This window comes from Podarcis liolepis (assembly GCF_965112155.1).
Source record: "Podarcis liolepis genome assembly, chromosome: 2".
NCBI classification, from domain to species: Eukaryota; Metazoa; Chordata; class Lepidosauria; order Squamata; family Lacertidae; genus Podarcis; species Podarcis liolepis.
The window spans coordinates 94623665-94642613 of record NC_139555.1 but is presented as its reverse complement, the minus strand read 5'-3'; the positions used below and the strand labels follow the sequence as shown (position 1 = coordinate 94642613).

At 38.8% G+C, this 18949-nt stretch overlaps 1 protein-coding gene across 3 annotated transcripts in view; it reads right to left on the bottom strand.

Moving 5' to 3' along the window:
* Positions 1-600: 600 nt before the first annotated feature.
* LOC310701129 (contactin-3-like) overlaps positions 601-18949 on the bottom strand; it is a 164839-nt gene continuing 146490 nt past the window's right edge. For all 3 annotated transcript variants that reach the window (XM_083491446.1, XM_083491447.1, XM_083491445.1), the window contains 9 exons: positions 17829-17987; positions 17573-17722; positions 15760-15830; positions 13841-14075; positions 13534-13649; positions 12356-12542; positions 8240-8352; positions 5000-5168; positions 601-3141 (listed from right to left, as the gene is read on the bottom strand). In XM_083491446.1, coding sequence (XP_083347572.1) covers positions 3044-3141; positions 5000-5168; positions 8240-8352; positions 12356-12542; positions 13534-13649; positions 13841-14075; positions 15760-15830; positions 17573-17722; positions 17829-17987 — 1298 coding nt within the window. In that variant the 3' untranslated portion in view covers positions 601-3043. The remainder of the gene's footprint in view (positions 3142-4999; positions 5169-8239; positions 8353-12355; positions 12543-13533; positions 13650-13840; positions 14076-15759; positions 15831-17572; positions 17723-17828; positions 17988-18949) is intronic.

Below are 18949 nucleotides of genomic sequence, written 5' to 3'. Positions count from 1 at the left end.
ATAAGCAAGGTGATGGACTATGCGGAATTGGCAAAGTTAACTGCCAAAATAAGAGGACCTAATGACGAATGTTTTATATAAGAATACAAGCTTTTTTGGGATTGCTTAAATAAATACTATACTATGATGAACGCGCAAGCAGGATTTAAACTATGAGCAACAGAAGGAATTAGAGCTTATTATTTTGTTATGGTATAAGGGATAGAAGATAGAGTACAGCAAAGGGGGGGAAATAAAAAGCATCATGGAAAACAGGATGGGAAATTGACAAAAGAAAAGAAAAAACTATGTATTAGAGCACATATATTAAACTTTTGAAAATTAAATAAATTACATTTTAAAAGCGCTATGTTCTATTTGACCGAAGACCAGGAGTGCTGGGGAGGCTGCTATTCAGGAATTGTCTCAATTCTTGGAAATGCAGTTTAAAAACCACTGGCTTAAATCAAAACACTCCAGCTTAACTCATTTATGGACAGAAAAGGAGAGATGTATCATTTGCCAGGCTATTCTTACGAGCAGAAGGAACAGACCTGTACATGCCTGCAATGTTAATACAAAATGTCTGTGATTCTATAGCAACAGGATGTAACACAGGCATTTTTCAATGTTATAAATATTTTATTAGAATAAAAAAAATACATACAGATAACCATAGGATATACACACACAGCTAGGAGTTGAAGGGGAAATTGATAAAACTTTTCAATATGAAACAAAATACTCTGCACACATCTCATAGAGACAATAGAGCAAGGATTTAAATTCAAGAGGATGGTCATGACAATGGCAATACAGGAACATGATGTATAACTTTCTTATAGCAAGAATGACAGATTCACCTCTCATTGCATGAGTATGAATTACACAAAAAATGAGTTTGTTCCCACCTATCGGAAAGTGTTTGGAAGCATCAGTAGTTTGCCATGTTGAAGAGCAAGTAACTATTTATGTTCTTTTACTATGTACAATATATACAGATTTTCCCAAGACACTGGGAAAAAGAGTGTGTTTTAAAGTTTGGGCTGTATGGTGATATATTATCTGAATGCATAATAAAATTTAGAGTGATATCTGAATTGTTCTATGGCTGACACCTGTCAGGAGTAAGTGTGGAAAAGAAATTTTGAGATGAAAATTGTGTAAACATTGAAACTGTAGTCATTCAAATGTACCAAGAATAGATTTCTCTCTCTCTATATATATACCCATTGCTATGAAAATGTTGATTTAAAACAGTCCAGTTAATGATACTGACAAAAGTCTCTGCTGATAAATAAGAAAATGGCAGTGAAGCTGTTATCATCCAGGATCATTCTAAAAAGTGGATAAATTGCAGCAGGACCAATATTCAAAGAGCATCCAATGAACGAGACACAAAATGTAGCAGTGGTATATAGAAGGGCAACAGATTTAGGGCTGCATATTCAGATACACCACAAATAATTTAGGGCGATAATATTCCCTGGCTATAAGGCTCTGGTGCATTGCACCAAAAAGTGTGATGTTCTACTCTGGGCACTTCATCTGTGTTTATTTTTTATTTTATTTTTTAAAAAAATACAATGATAAATATGATGTATAGAGAAGAATGTCAAAATATAAGGAACTGGAGGAGTTATAGGTTACAAAGAAAGAATAAAGAAGCCTTAAAGGAAGCTATGTAATGATATCTTATAGTGTATTGAACATATTAGGAAAAGTCTAAACTCATGAGACAGAAGGCTTTTCAGTTAGAGTCAAGATGCTGTAATTGTTGCATGGCTGAACAATATTAGAGCTACCAACTTTTAGCTGAATAGAAAACGGAAGTAGGTCCGTATTAAGGGCTAGTGGTAATATTTTATTTGCCGTGTCTTTCTGTGGCGAACGCTCCTCTCTTGGCAGTAATACTTGCTGGGTGAAAAGACTGGAATCCAAGTAATACCTGATATTCCAGAACATTCTAGCAGCCCCTACACTAGGAGGTTTGATCGTTGTACTTTTATAATGCTAAGCTAAAACTGCTGATTCGTAATTTCAAAGAGGGGCACTCTGTGTTGCACTAATGCAGACTGGTAGAAAAGGCCAAGGACCATTAAGTGCTCCAGGGTGAAAATAAGCCCTGGGCCTCTTGATACTCAAATTGTGATTCCAGTTGCTGGGCATCACAAGTGGGGAGGGTCTCTTGTGCTAGGGTCTTGATTTTGGGCTTCCCATGGGAATCTGGTTATGGCCTCTGTGAGGGACAGGATGCTCAGCTAGACGGGCCCATTGGCCCAATCTAGGAGGCACTTCTTATGTGATGCTGTACAGACATACAAGCCTTCAAAAACAAAACTCTAAGAGCTTCCATCAGTGCAGCATCTAGAAGAAAGTTTCCTCTTTTTTACGATGGAAAAAAAGCTTAAAAACCATAAAGAACTTGACTGTTTAAATCTATTTTTTAAAAACAAAATAAGAACAAGCAGTTGAACATTCATGTAGATGGGGAAAAAAATGGGGGCAAGGGGGACTTTAAATAGTAAAGTAGATATTTGTGGTGTTTAATTAGTAAGAAAAAAAAGGACATAAAACAAAAGGCCAGAATGATAGTTATCCAGTTACCATTCACCATTGTGAGGCTTTTAGAAAATAACTCAAAGTTTCCCATCAGATACTGCTGAAATACGGATTTGTTTTATCTTCCATCTGTGTGTATGTGTATGATTTTGTTGCAATTTACATTAAAATAATTCCGAGTTGCTTGGAAAATGGAACTCTCGCATCTTTTTTGTTTTGCAATGTGCATCCTCTTATTTTTGTCATTTCCGAAGCATGTAATGTGTAAAGTCCTTTGGTTCATTACATTTTAAGGCATTTTATATTCCTTTAGAAGGAACTGTTTAATATGTATATGGTTTGCTCTTTATTTTATTTTTTGAATGAAATTCATAGAAAGTGTTTAAAATCAATGGTAGCAGATCCATGCATAACCACCATTTGTAGTTGTTGCTATTGTTGTTTTAAAAAGCACTTTTAAAGTAAATTATTCACCTGGCCTTCACCTATCTGTGAAAATGCATCAACACAATACCACTTTAAAGATAAAGTATAGTGTTATTGACATACAGCTGGATAGGCCATTTAAGACTGCTGCCCCAGAACCTCTTGCATCCATACCTACAACAAATGGGAAAATATATGATTAGTTGGAAAGCAAAATATGCATGTTCTTAACTCCCCCCCCCCAAAAAAAAATACAACCCTTTCTTTCGGCTCTCACTAGTGCTTACTGCTTTAAATCATAGAAATCTCCCCAACTGTTCATCTCCGGAAGTGCCTTTCCATATGCCATAGCTTTATGCATTTACAGTGCAATGAACTGCATGTCTACTTAGTAGTAAAACCGATGGAATTCAATGAGCCTTTCTTTCAGGTAGCTGTGTATATAGGCCAGGGACCCATTTGCATTTTCCCTTACTGACATTTTCTCATATCGGTATGGGACTATGCCCAGTGACATGGCATGTTTATTGCACACCAGCATGAAATCTGCTTGGTGAAGGCTGGTTTAGAACTATTTAAAATAAATAAAATCATAATAGATATTTATGTCTTGTAAAGTAGCACCAAATCCTCTGGAAAATGCAATCAACTGCATGTTTGTAGGCAGAATCCGAAACATGTTTCTAGGTTGGCTTGGGAGCAGCTGAGGTGTGAAAGAACATATAAAAAGGGGGTTCTTCTGAGATTGTAGAGCCATTTGTTCTATCGGGACCACTGACTGGTAAGCTTCATTTGCAACAGACTATTTCCCATAGACCATTGTAAGGACAATGTTCCATTAGCTCCCAGGAGCTATTAAGAAATAGCTTTACATTTCCCCTGAATGACGTTATGCTGTCCAGCTATTGTATAGAGTCATTACCCTTAATCTTAGACAAACAATTGAGATGTGATATATTGTATATACTTTAAAAACGATTGAAACAAATTAATATTTGGAATATTTATTCAGCTATCTCCAATTCTGAAAAACAGACTGAAAAATTAAAAACTGATTCTCCTACACATACCGCTGTCTAATTTACATGGTAATTTACTAGCTCAACTGAATGCAATTTGTCATGCATAGGAACATGAAGAATTTTAATTGGGTTCTTTTTCATAACATTAATGTAGTGCATAAATCCCCTACCCCACCCTTTTATTAATCAATATAAACTCAGTTTTGAAAACAGCACTGCCCAACAACTTTTTGCAGAGTTCAAGTTAAATGGATTGCAACTGAGATTTACCTGTATTTCTCTGCTGGGGTACAGCAGATTATAAACCACCAGCACCAATATCATCTATAATTTTTCCATGCTGTTCACATGGTCCAATGCCTTCAGTTTGCTGATAGGATAGGCCTGTGTTGTTCCTATTTTTCCACTAGTCTCAATTTAAATCTAATGAGCAGTGGGCCTCCGTAGTCCATGTCATCTGCTTCCCTCCAAGATATTGACTTCACCAAATTATGTGCCTCTTCATCCATAATTCTGAGTTTAACATGTGTGATCTTGCATATTTTGTTGTGTCTTCAGCTTGTAAACTGCCTTGTATATACAGAAAGGCAGGATACAAATTGAAAGTGAAATGAAATTGAAATCTAAGCCTATATTTACAAGATTCCATTGTATAACAACACCCTAGAATACAATTCTCAGAGTGGTTTGACAATCCTTTCCCAGGGAACTCTGAAAGCTGGATATGTGTGAGGGGAATAGGCGTCCCCTAACAGCTCTCAGCAGCCTTAAGAAACTGCAGCTCCCATACTTATTTGGGGAAAGTAATGACGGTTTAACGTGGCACCATAGTGCTTCAAAAGTATGCTGTGAATGTGACCTTGCTTTGAAGCAATTTCATGACAAAGGGTTAAGTTAGTTTCTTCCCACCAAATGAAATTCATATCTCACATCAACTCTCAGTCTTTAAAGATAAACCATAATGTCCTACTTATGATGAAACTCCATTCATCAGCATCTAGTAAACATACTTGCTAGTTTAGGAATTTTAATCTGTTCGCTGCTAATGCCGTCTCCACCATCAGTCACTGCTTTCACTTCTATAATGTAGTCATCATTTAAAGGGAGCAGAAGTTCTGCAGATGTTCTGTTTGTCATAAGGACACTGAGCTCGTTTTGACTGCTGGTCCGATACAAAATCTGAAATATGGAAAAGAAAGCTGATAATTTTAGGGATGTTATTTCATCTAGCATGATACATTTAATGTCATTTTAAGGTGGAAGGGGGGGCACACAAGAAGAAGGGGGAGGCATAGCACACTACGGCATCAGTCAAGTACCTTTATCACAGCTTTGATCTAGAATGCAAGAATACACAACAACGAATACATAATATATTCTATTGAGTTTCTCAGTAATGGGGTCGTCTATAAATTATTACTCTATTTGGAGCTTGCCATTAGCTTGATCAATGACTCAAAGCAATAAATAGGGTCAGGATACTGGAGTGTCAAGCACACGAGAAAGTGAAGAATTATGGGCTATGTGGAGAGAAAGTTTGTATGTAGTAAGTCATTATTCTACCTTCGAATTAAACTGAGTATTTCTTGTTGGGTTTAAAAAAAAAAAATTCATGCAGTTATAACAACATCTGCGTTCCACTGCAATAAACCTCACAGCAAGATAAAATTAACAAATAAGTGATGTTGGCAAAGACTCTCCTCCTGCAAGAGAGGGGAGTGGTTGTGGTCGGGATCCGGACTCTGCCTCAAGCAGGGGGTGTTAGCCCCCTGCCTCCCACTCACCTGGCTGGTGCCCACGCCCACGGGCAGGCACTCAACCAGGTGCCTGCGAGGGGGCGTGTTTAGCAGCCTAAATTGCTGTGGCACCAGCCTTCCGGCCTCACTTTTCGTCGTCCCGTCGCGAGTCACCCACCCTCCACTCCCTTAGAGCTCAGGGTCTTGGTTTTCTTTTCGCCTTGCTATGGACCTTAGGTTGGTTGCCCTGGTTGTCTAGGGGGCCTGGTAGGAATTTTTCCATTTGGCATTAGGCTTTTTGTTTTTTTCGCCTACCTAGTAGCAATCGTCACAACTTTCGTGGTATTGGTGGGTAGGTTAGGCATTGGAATAATGTGTTGTGGTGTGTCGAAGGGCTAGGTGTGGCCATCGCCTACGCCTTCAATTTTTGGCTATTCTGTTAAAGGAATCCGGCGGTCGTGTATTCTGTCCGATGCCTGCTTGGCGGGAGGCCATGGCATGACCCTCGGTGACATCAGGGCAGAGCTTATAGTTGGATTAGCATCAACAGGCTCCACCTACTGGTGAATAACCCCCCCTGTTTTAGACTCACCCCTCTCTGAGGGGGTGGAGTCAGCTGACGTAATCCAATGCCTAAGCCAATACCTTTTCACTTGCTGTAATCAATAAAGTTGTGGCCTTTTCTTGCCCATTAACCTTATATCACGTGCCCTTGTGTTTTCATTCCACTACGCAGGGATCGGGTCCTCGAACCACAATTGGGATTTCTAAGGCCATTCATGAGATACAGAAGTTCAGATTTTAGTGAAAATTCTCCCCCCCCCCTTTCTTTCTTTTTTAAAAAAAATTGTGCTGACAAAGCAAAAGCTGAAAACTAACCTAAACCACATGTCACCTCCAATGAATTTGGAATACTCAAAAACAATATAATTAGTGTTATTAATAGTTAGAGAAAGACACCTGCGCACACTGGTTCTTTCCAGATCGCTTACTCTGTGGGTAATTCTCCACTCTGATACTAAATCAGAAACTGGGATCGGGGTAAGATAGGATAGAGAGAGAAAGGTATGAAGTTGTGTGAAAATTTTGTGCAATGGTTACTCTTCTGGGCTTTGCGTGTTCCCAGTCTGTTGCAGAATTAATTACCATGAATGGAGCAAACTCATATGGCTGCAAGGCATCAAGCATGATAAACTGTATAATTTAAGGGCTAGTGCAGAAAATCTTATAGTCCATAATGACATATAGTCCATAATGACCTGTGCAACTAATGGAACACACAATGATGTCCTTTCCAAATCTTTTTTTTTCTTCAGCCAGAAGTGCGAATGCCTGGGATTTTCTGCACAAAATTGTACGGCTCTTTAAACAAAGGAAAACATTTTAAGTGGTTGTTTTCCCTGTTCTAGGCCTAATTCAATTGCTAATTAGAGCATTCGAAAGGGAGCCTGCTGTGAAGATACCGATGAATGTGTGCAGGAGCATTTGACACTGCCAAATAATTGATGCAATACAGGGGTCAGCAAACTTTTTCAGCAGGGGGCCGGTCCACTGTCCCTCAGACCTTGTGGGGGGCCGGACTATATTTTGAAAAAAATAATAATGAACGAATTCCTATGCCGCACAAATAACCCAGAGATGCATTTTAAATAAAAGCACACATTCCACTCATGTAAAAACACCAGGCAGACCCCACAAATAACCCAGATGCATTTTGAATAAAAGGACACATTCTACTCATGTAAAAAACATGCTGATTCCTGGACTGTCCGTGGGCCGGACTGAGAAGGAGATTAGGTCGGATCCTGCCCCCGGGCCTTAGTTTGCCTACCCATGATGTAGTATAACAGGCAGAGTGCTGGATGTTAGACTGGTGAAATGGATAAAAAAATATCCCTGCTTAGAAATGATGATTACTCTGAAGCCACAAGCAAGTTACTTGCTGGTACTACTCTATGTGGTTTCATACACCGTACTGAGTGTGTGCAGTGTACTGAGGAAGGAAAAGCTCATAGGTTGTACTTGGCTCAAAGAGGGGACAAACGTAAAGATTTAAAAGGAGGTACGGGAATCCGAAGGGAAATAAGACACCCATACAAACTGGTAGTGTATTTTAGCAAAGACGATCAAAATTACATGTATGGTCTGAAGGCACATAAGACCACCAGCTTGCTGGTGCAAAGGAGGTCTGGGTCTGGTCAGGGCCTGAATGGGAGACCAACTGCATGCCACCTTGGTCTCCATGAAGATGGAATATAAATGTAAGAAAATAAATAAATGAAGCGGCCAAATCCTATACAAGTTTCCTAAGAACTGAGGTTGTGGAGATATTAAGTCCTGGTTACTGACACATTTTCGTTTCGCCCTACATTTTATATTACAGGAGGGTTTTGGTGTTTTTTTTAATAAAAAAGATAATCAGTGGAAAAGGAGTATTTCCCAGCACTGATACAAACAGCCTGTTTCTAAGCAAGCATTCTGAACGGTATCACTGCAGTCTCGCTGGCTACTTACCTTATAACCAATGACTTCTGACTCATTTTCCATTGCATGCACCTGCTCCCAGTTCAGCATGACCCTGGAGTCAGTAACGTTCCACACAACGTTTCCTGGAGGCTGGCTGGGTGCTTGAAATGCATAATGAAAACATGATTTTAATTTACTTGGCATTAGAGATTTATTACGTGCGAGCAAATAACAACCCAGGTAAATTGACTGTCATGACATGTTAGATGTAGGAGCACTTTCACAAAGAGCCATCTCATTTGTACTCTAGATTCATTTCTTAAAATATGGAGAGGCATGTAAATATTATTATGTTTTAAAATGACTTTGGACCTTCCATTAAATATCCTCAAAGAGAAGTGTCAGCATAAAACGCTGCAACTTTTTGTTGTTTTTTTGTTTTGTTGTTGTTACATGTACTTCATTGGTGGGGGATCTGGTTATTCATTCATTCATTCATCCATTCATTCAACTTCTACACCGCCCTATACATGGAGGTCTCATTCTTGCTGTAGTCCGTTTTGTTCTTTCTTAAGTGATTAGTAAAGGAACCCTACAAATTGCGACAAATAAGAGAGACCATTTTAAAGACTCAATCATACCATGACAGAACATTGTTTAGGTGGAATTTGCAATGGGGTTGCTTTTCAAAGTGTAACTATTAGTTTTAAGAAAATAAAATGAAAAGTAAATTCAAAGTCAAAGAAAAACAAACTGTTATTTATTAAGCTGTCATTCTGGGTAGTAATGAGAACTGCTTAATTCAGTCAAGAGATGGTGAACCTGAATGTGTTTCTAACTGTTTAAAGTTAGTGTGCGCACTCACACAAATAAAGCATAAACGGTCCTATTAGCCCAATTTTGAAATTTCAACCAACATTTTAAATACTGTTTAGAGATGTATTGAACATTTCAGTTTCCAGGAAATTTAGACATCGCTGTTTCGTGTCATTGTTCTCTGTTGGCTGCTGCTTTGGCAGCATTTTTATTAGCCTTCCTTTAATTAGACTTTATTAGGCTTCTTTTATCTCCTTGCATTATTCAGGTATGTGATTGCTGATCACGTAGCAAACATTTCCAACAGAATGTTGTGCAGCCAATCAGGTTGGTCTATGAGCTTATGTACACTGAGGGCAAACAGTCAATTGAGAGAGGTTAACAACTCAACAATAGCTGAATGCACTCCATGCAACAAAAATATTTAAGGGTGGGGCTGCTTTTTAGATACTGCCTAAACTGTTCAGAAAAACAAACACACACCACCACTATTTTTGGCTCAGTCCTATCCGGGTTTTCAGCCACAGAGCTTCTGTAACAAATCACTATCTCCTAAAACTGCAGGATAATTATATTAGTATCCGCTAAAGTGATAAATGGCTAAGCCTGGCTGTTGCGGCATTGATTTCAAAGCATGCTAATGATCTATGCTGTGGTTTGTTATACGTAATGTTCTCCTGGGGAAATGTGTATTGGTTGCTCAAGCTGCGAAGTGCAGGGCACGGCCGTAACTGTAGACAGAAGTGGCTCACTGCACTAACTTCCCGCTAGGTAGGTGGGTGGCTGTTGCTTACTGGGAGGGAGATGGGTGAGGCAGTGGGAAAGCCAGCATGGTGTAGTAATACTGGTGGAAGCATGGCTTCCCACTGCCCCACACCTCCCCAATAAACACAAGTGACCAACCTGCTGGGGAGCTAGGCCAGTGGCTCTGCTCCATTTGTGATTGCAGACCTGTAGATTGCATATGGCAGGCCAACATTCTGGACCTTGTTTCTTGGCTGAGCAGAGTGAGGGTGATCTGAAAGTGGGGGATATGGACAAGAGTCCCTTGTCGTGGTCATAATTAATTAATTAATTAATTATGACCACAACAAGGGCTATTAATAATCAATTAATAATCAATTAATAATCAATTAATTAATTAATTAATTAATAATTTATTATTATTAATAGTCCTGCATGGAAGTGTTTTTCAACCTTAGCATTCAAATTTTTTTTAAGGAAGGGGAAGCAAGCATGAAAGGGGAGCTTCCATTTTCCACAGTGCCTACTGCAGGGCTGAGCATGGGTGGGGAGAGATAACAATCAACTCTGTAGCATGTGCCCTTGACTTGCTTCAACCTTTATAAGATAAATAGGCAGTTTTCAATCTTACATTAGGATTATAATTAAAAAGACAAAGGTCATTGAAAATGATTTTACTTTTTCAATTACTACGGAATTGTAACATCATAACCTGAATAGCCGTGTTCAGCCGCAGGGGTCATTACTAGTTTCTCCTTGCTTAATTTCTACGAGCCTCTTCACTGGTTCCCAAATCTATATTGAAATATACATTTCCATCTCTCCACATCACATCAGAAAGTTGCAATTAGGAGAGAGCCTCAATTATTACGGACCCACTGTGCAATAATAGACCATGATGAGAATGCTGAAACTCATGCTGAATCTGAGAGCGTCAGAAATTAAACTGGATTGGTTAGCTTCCCCCTGCCCCCAAGAATTCTAATAAGGCTAAATTCCTGAAATGATGACACAAAGTGAAATTTACCGGCATATTGTGGGAACACCTAAGTAGTTCTGAAGAACTGATACTCTGTACTGGGCTCTACCTGATCTGCCAGCAGTAAAACCAAGTTTTAAAAGGCAAATTGGTGACTTCCCTCTCCCATGACCTTCCCACCCCAGTCCCCTGGAAGTTCTGCATATGGACGACCTGCCAATCTATCAATCACCAGGCAGCAACTTTAAAATCTGCACATGATCACAGTGTGTGTATTGAGTGTGTGTGTAGGCGGCTAAAATTAGACAATCAATTTACTAAGTTTGTACACCATTCTCTTTTATATTTTATCTTACTTTATTTTACTGAACACTGCTTTGGTATCTTTTGGCTGTGAGTCAGTTTATAAACCTTCAAATAAATAAAATTAAAAAATAAATGACCACTAGAGAGGAGAGACCTCTGACCACCAGGGAGGGGAAGTATTTCAGATTTCTAAACTATAGATTTTGATGCTAATTCTAACCTCCATCTTAACACCTAGGAGAATAATCTAATCCTTCTGAGTTATACTTTATACAAATTTATGTTGAAGTTGAGTGGCAGTGAGAGCAGCACTAGATGCTCATTAGGTGGGAGTGCTTTTGGCACGGCGGGGTGGTGGTGGTGGGAGATGCCTTCATTTTTCAAGAGCCTTGGGAAAGGAGCCAATTTGTTTTTGATATATTGGAGGACAAAGTGTTTTATTTCTGAGATACTCAGAGTACCATACAGGGGCCATTTTCCCATTTCTAGTCAAATCAAGAGACAACAGTTCAAGGAGAATCCTGCATCTCACGTAGCAACAGTAAGATACAGCCATGTTTCAATATGTACCACAACATTGCCACTATATTGAAGGCAAGTAATAGGAACGCCCCCTCCCCCCGAGAGTTCCAATTATGCTAACAATAGTAGTAGTAGTAGTAGTAGTAGTAGTAGTAACAGTAATAACAACAACCTCCTTGCTCTTACCTGTCCAAAGCTGGCAGAATGCAGCAGGTGCAAATCCAAATATATTATGCATATCACCCATATCAGAATTGTATACATGCTCACTAGTCTGTGAAACAGTATCCTTCACTGTTGAATGTGTGTGTACACACACACACAGCTACGCATATTCTTCAGCAGTGACAGGGTTCACAGCTTGAAAGACTTCCCTCTTCCTAAAGGAATCAGAACCAAACTCCAACGATACATGACTGATATGTAGCTCTAGAATCCCAAAGGTTTAAGTTATTGAGCAACAAATTGGTTACCGCCAGATTATCAGTATAACAGGAATGTAGTTTCAGGTGCACAGAGAATGCTTTGGTTTAAGTATATCGAAGCCAAGTTGCTTGCCTATATCTGAAAACAGTCCAAGCACTGCTCCCATTATGTACGAGTTGAGTTACTGTCTTCCCAGAAGACACAAAAAATAGATAAAAGGTCTATTATTGAAACTTCTTTGGTTAGCAAGCACGCTTCCAAAGCATCACAGAGTTTACGGTAGCATTATTAAAAGTTTATTTTGTTTTCCTTGCAAGAAAAGGAACCCCACTGTGACATTTTCCCCTCCTGCCCCTAGTGATGATACCTACGTGTTTTTTTTGTGGTAGCATTGACAGTGGCACTGAAAGGACCTGCTCCTGCACTGTTGTATGCTCGAACAGCTGTATAGTACACAAGGTTGCTCATCAGGTCTGTTATTCTTACTGATGTCTCATTTCCAATGGCTTTTATTCTGTTGGAAGACTGTTCTTTTCCACCATTATTCCAGTACCTCACCTAAAGGGTACAAAAAGTAAGCTACTTAGAACATATTGTTGACCTTGCTGCTTACTCTGATATAGCTGTTTATCACCTATTGCTTAGCAGGTCCAACTGTCTGAATGCAATTTTACTTTCAGACTATTATGGGAAATAGCACAGTATTGAAAGGGACCCCCCCATGTTTTTGTTTAAAACCCAGAGAAACAGCTCTGTTTTCATTTTCGTAGACGTTGCAGTTACTCAGCAGCTCTCTACCATTACATGGGCACACAACACTATTGCTATTAAGTATTGCAAATGTCAGTATCGAATTTTGTGCCTGGCTTGTTTTGTAGTCAGCTTAAACACCAGTTTACATAAAGTCATCGTGCACAAGCAATTTTACTACCTTTCCCGAAGCAGAAAGGAACACAACCATGGGTATTTAAATGCAACTGGGTTTTTATTAATGGAAACTGAGTACGGTGCTTATCTTTGCTGGAGAAACAGCAAGAGATGCTGTAGATACCAAGCAGGCATATAGAGATAGCAAAAGCAGAGCTGACTGCCAACTGATTTCCATTCTCAATGCAGTTTTAGTGAGCTTGCAGTAATTGATCTGGCATGAGGCCAGGAAATAAGGCAAAGCTCAAGTTTTACACATACAAAAAGTGGGAATAGTTACATTTGGCTTTTATACTCTCCCCCAGAACAGATTATTTGTGATTATGCCATGTGTTCGCCTAGATTCAGGAGCAGAAAGCTCCCTTTCTAGTTTCAAACAGCAGGCCTGTTTAGCAACTTCCCTTCCAAAATTTGGGGGAGAGAAAAAAGTACATCACCAGATGTTTGCATGACTCATTTTTCCATAAAGAAGCAAAGACAGAGCAGCTGATTTTAACAGCAAGCTTTGGCTTCCAACAGGCAACTGAATAATTATTTGAAAGTAAAAAAAAACCCCGAACACCTTATCACAGTCATGTTAGCTTCTAGGAAAAGGAACATTTTCACAGGGTTTTATTTTTACCTCATAGCCCAGCAATCTTCCACTACTCATTTTCCAAGGAATGGAAACCCAGGAGACTTCAATTACAGAAGATGAGAGGCTGTTTGCAGATACACCAGAAGGTGCTATGGTGGGTTCTGCATTAGGAAACAAAAACAATAAGAAAACCCAGGGTGGAAGGGGAATCAGGAAAAACAAAGAAACTTAACGAACTCACTGGCCAACTAATTAACATGGCTTCACAGATACTAGCAAAGCAAATATTTATATTTCACTCATTGACATGGGAAATAACGACAGGTATGTAAGAGATGATTCAAAAACCCACCTTCTTCAGCAGAATACACTGTGGTCACGGGGCTAAATGGTCCTTCTCCTTTATTATTATACACACCAACCTTGACTTCATATGGTGAAAAGGGCAAGATGCTTTCGTTTCTGAAGACGTATCTGGGTGTGTCAGGTGATGTGACAACTGTCTGTATCCAGGTTGTAACGCCAAGAGGTCGGAAAGCTACGACATAGCCAAATCCTTCACCATTTTGTAATTCTTCAGGAACGGGCTAAGCCAAAAAATTTGTAAATGAATAAAATACTAAAATAACAACAACAACAAAATTCAAGCTATGCAAACATTAAAAATCTAGTAAAAGAATTATTTGAGGTCTCATTTGTCTAATCAACGTTATGAGGAAGAGAAGCTTGACTCCTGAGGGATTTTATTAAATTAGCCAAAGGGGCAATGGGATCCAATTTAAGAAACCCAAGGGCACATTAGGAATGCATGTGCTAGCACATGTATTTAGCAGTATATCCCAAGGAAGTCTGCAGACCCGACTTACCATTAGGAGCACCTCATTCTTCCCCTATAAAATGGAAATACTGCAACATGATCTCACAGTGCCATTTCCAGCGACATTCTGGGTTTTTACAAAGCATGCATATTGCTTGATTTAGCAAGTTTTTTTTAATGTTTCACAGAGAGGACATTTAGTTCAGCCCCAGTATTCAGTGGCATGAATTCCATACAACATTAAGCCGAGTTATCATTGTCAGTCATTTATTAAGCACAGATGATTAATTAAGAGCCGCGCAGAATATAAAACAGATCAGGTCCCATTCCCTATCCAAACCAGTAACACAAAAAGCATAATAATCAACTACACAGAAAGTTAATATTATAATCTAATAAACACATGTGCAGTGCAAAAGAAAGATGACACAGGAAACCAACAAAGGGAAAGAAGCGATAACATCCGCTAGGTACAGTAATAAAGTGTCTTGTTTGAAAAGGGTTTGAAAGATAGAGGGGAGTTAGCCTGATGGATGGCAAAAGAGAAATTATTACATTTACAAGGAAGTGAATAGGAAAAGGAACAAAGGTGGGAATTAGAAAAAAGAAATTATAAAGGGAAGAAAGGAGCACTAACTGAATGAAGATTGTAACCTGAGGAATAGGAATGAATGAAACATAAAACAAAGCCACAACAGAAATACAATAAGCTTTATCCCTAAAAAGACCAAGGACTGGTGCATTCATTAGCCCTAAATGAACAAATTTCGAAGTGTGTTTACTCAGATGCAAGTCCCATTCAGTTCGACAGCAATTCCTAACTAGTTTTAGGATGACAATCTTAGTAAGAGACACCATGTTTGGGTTTCCACTATGTGGCGGCTTAGAAGGAAGGAAGTTGGGTCTATTAAGGCAAATACATCCAGGATTTTACAGAGCATTGACTTAAGAAGCCTATTTCCAATGTCATCACTGTCATCAAAGGGATATACCACTAAGGGAAGTAATGGGAGGCCTTCGCACCCTTTCAATCTACAGGTTTCTCCTACTGGAGTATTTTTCAGATGGCCTCAGCCAGACTGGGATAAATCTGTGTGATTTTGTTTATGTGTCAAATAATCTTACAGGAAATCTCAGACCAAAACTCTGAAAACATATACTATTTGTTGGGGACATAAAGTGATGAGAAGAGGTACTTTCAGTATCCAAGTAGCTGTTTTAATTTTTGTGTTAACTCTGAAAACCTATGAGACTATTATAATAATAAGCTTAGCTAAATATTGCTCTGATAATATTCTGGAAAGAGGCCAGGAAAAGCATACATATTAAGATGACAGAACAAGTCAGCTGTATCAGATAAATGAACGTTTATGTCAGTTATTGGGTAATTGTTTTACTGAGTAGATAATAAAAAAGGCAACTTTTGGGAAATAAATTCCAAGCAGAACACTTACATCCCATGTGATGACCAGTTCAGACCTGCTGCCACCTCCTCCACTCACTTCAGATGGTGGTACCTCAGGAACTGTACAGGGAAAACACACATTAGCTGCACATGAATATAACAGAAGGTGCATTAATTGAATGGTCCCAGAAATTCAGAGGTGAAACTGTATCAGTTCTATATCATGATAAAGAAATTTATTTAGATCCCTGCATAGTGAAGAAAGAGGGGTTCTTTTGTCTCATGGCATATATCTCTCTTGGCCCCAATTCTCCCTCTCCAGGATATTTACTATAATGTTGAGGGTTCAAGCAGGTCAATTCCTCTCTTTCTCTGCCCTCCTAGGCTTCCACCCTGGGGAGGTCACTTTGGTGCTGCTAACACAGCAATTTGACTACACCCCTGGAGACACACTCCATTGTCACTCGAGACAGCCATAAGTTTGTACTTCTATGTTTCTGTGTTCATAGGGAGTCTCCAACTTATCTAAAAGCCACTATCTTATTTTGGAGTCACCCGAATGAGTGTTCAAGAGTCAAAATTCATTATTAGTGGGAATAACCATTCTTAATATTCAGAGGTGAATTAAGTTTTCTTTTTTAACCTTACTAAGTCTCCTGAAAGAAGGGAACCCTTCTTCAGACAAAGTCTACAAAGTGCTGAGTATGTTCTATGAGTATTGCTTGACTGGCAGATTTCTCCCAGGTAGTGCTTGAATTCTTGTAGCTCAAAGACGGACAGAGCTGGTTTCTATGTTACATTTATGCTCAATAATTTAAAGAAAGCTGCACAAAGATTAAGAAGGCCATTCTGAATTCTTATCATAGTAGAATTATGACATCCTGCTTTTCAGTGCTCTGCTGATTAAACTGCACAATCACATTCTAAGGAGAGAAAATATATGTATGTATTACAAAGAGGAAAGGAACCCCGTGAAGCATGTGCAAGCATTACATAAAGGTTGCAGTCACCTTGTCAGCGTGGGTGGCAGAGTCTCAGAAGAAGAAGAAACAATCGTTAAGCAATTTCTATCTGAGTGCTCCTGTTCAATACTCACACAAACCTACTTTATTCTCTACCATTTTTTAAAACTGTATAAACAAGTTGCTTTGACTACTGCAAAGAATACTCTGATCTTCACTTGTATTCACAATTTTTCCACTTTCTAAACATCAATGGCAAAGCCGCAATACTGTGGAATAATTTTCTTATTCCTGTGTAGGCTTATTTCTCGCCTTTACCTAAAATATTCCAGGGCTGCACATCAAACATCACTATTTAGTGACCTTCTCCAGTAATCTCCAACCTGTGGTGACTGAAATTGGTTTTCCTTATCTTAGGATGTGAGGGTCCACAGTATATGCGCTTTGCTATGCCTCACCTAAGAATGTTCAGTGGTGCCAAAAGCAAAGCATTAGACATGCCAGCAAAAACCATTCTGTCAAGCAGTGCTATGGCAACAACTTCTAGCAGAACAGATAGGTGACACTTTTTACGTTGGATGGAACAGAATTCAGGACTGCAGCAAGCACCCCACTGTTACAATTTGGCTTCTCTAGTTCATCATTTTGTACAAGGGAAAGGTTTTCAGTATATGCATTAATATGTAACTTCATGTAAAAGTTGTCTGAGCCCACAAGCACTTGTGTATTATAAATCTGGTTAGTCACTGAGTGCCAAGCACTCATCTCTTGAACTGCATAAAAACAGGAAAAAAATCAAATAATTTTACAAAAGTTTTTTAAAAAATGTAAAGGTTTGAAAACCTGCTGCACTGAACTTGTATCAATTGAACCAAGCAAACAAACAAAAAACCCACTAACCTGCCTCTTCAGTTCTTACTTTTTCTGAGGGTAAACTAGGTTCTCCACCTCCAATTTTGTTACTGGCAACTATACGGAATTCATATTCAACCCAAGGGTTTAAGTCTACTGCAGTGGCTGTGAACGTCTTCCCATCAATGACATCAGGAACTGTAACAGAGTATTTTGAAAGAAATTGCAAATTCCTGGTTTCCTCCATAACAATAAAATATTAAAATGTAGTCTTCATAAACACTTCAAAAATATTTCCCTCTACCTGTTGTGACTCTTTGCCATCCCACTGAAAAGGGTGTCCTGGCCTGTATTGTATAACTAGCGATTGGGCTGTGATTATCTAAGCCCTCATGCCAAGTAAGCCGGGCTGTGGTAGCTGTTATTTCATCCACTTTTACACGTTCCGGTGGTCCAGGTGAGCCTAATGCAATAAGATATTAGATTTTTAAATTGGAAAGGTGTTATGAAGGCAGCACTTATTCTACAAATCTTTAAACACAGTGCCAGCTGATTTCTATTTTGCCAGCACTGTGGGGGGAAGAAAACAATTTAGATTGCAATAAAACTGCCATTTTTTACATTTACTAAACTCCTGCTTGGTTATTTTATAGTTGTAAAAGCAAGTTCTGAAACAGCAGTTTCACAAGCAGAGAGCAGATGATGTATTCTTCCGGGGACCTTTATTCAGCAACTTTTCACTACCTTTTCAAATCAGCGTCTTTTACTTTAGTCCTTGATGTCCTGCCTTAATCTGCTAATACATCTTTTTGGTTTGACAATTTGTTATCTAAAGCAGTTTTTGCCATGACGTTCGCTTGGTAGTCATTTCTCCCCTGCACAAAACTGCATCAGCACCCTGGACAGCAATTTAACCCTGAAAGCTTTCTTAAGCATTTCTGGAAATAAGGATTTTCTTCAGTTTACAAAATATACTACTGTCTTCTTCTTCTTCTTCTTCTTAAATACATATTAAAATAAAAACACACAGAGAGAACATCAAGTAAGAGCTAATACAATGTTATTTTGAAGTAAAATAGTGTAGCCACGGATGAAGATTGTCACATTCACTTTAACACATAAAGACAAATTTCATTCAGATTAGTATTCATTTGTGAATTGATGTATACTTGCACAGTAATACCTTCCCCCTATCCCTTGTACCCCCTAAACCTGTGCTGGGTTCCCCCCCCAGCCTCCAGAAGATTTATTGCAGGAGTAGGCCTCATTCCACAAACAAAACAACTTAGTTAAATCACATCCTATGTTTAAAATACAAGTATGCAGCTTGTAATCTATATATAAAAAAGAGAGAATCCTGGATAGTTGTCAAAATATATAATTTTAGGAACTTCCCTGATTCATTGCTAGAGACTAAGTAGCAAT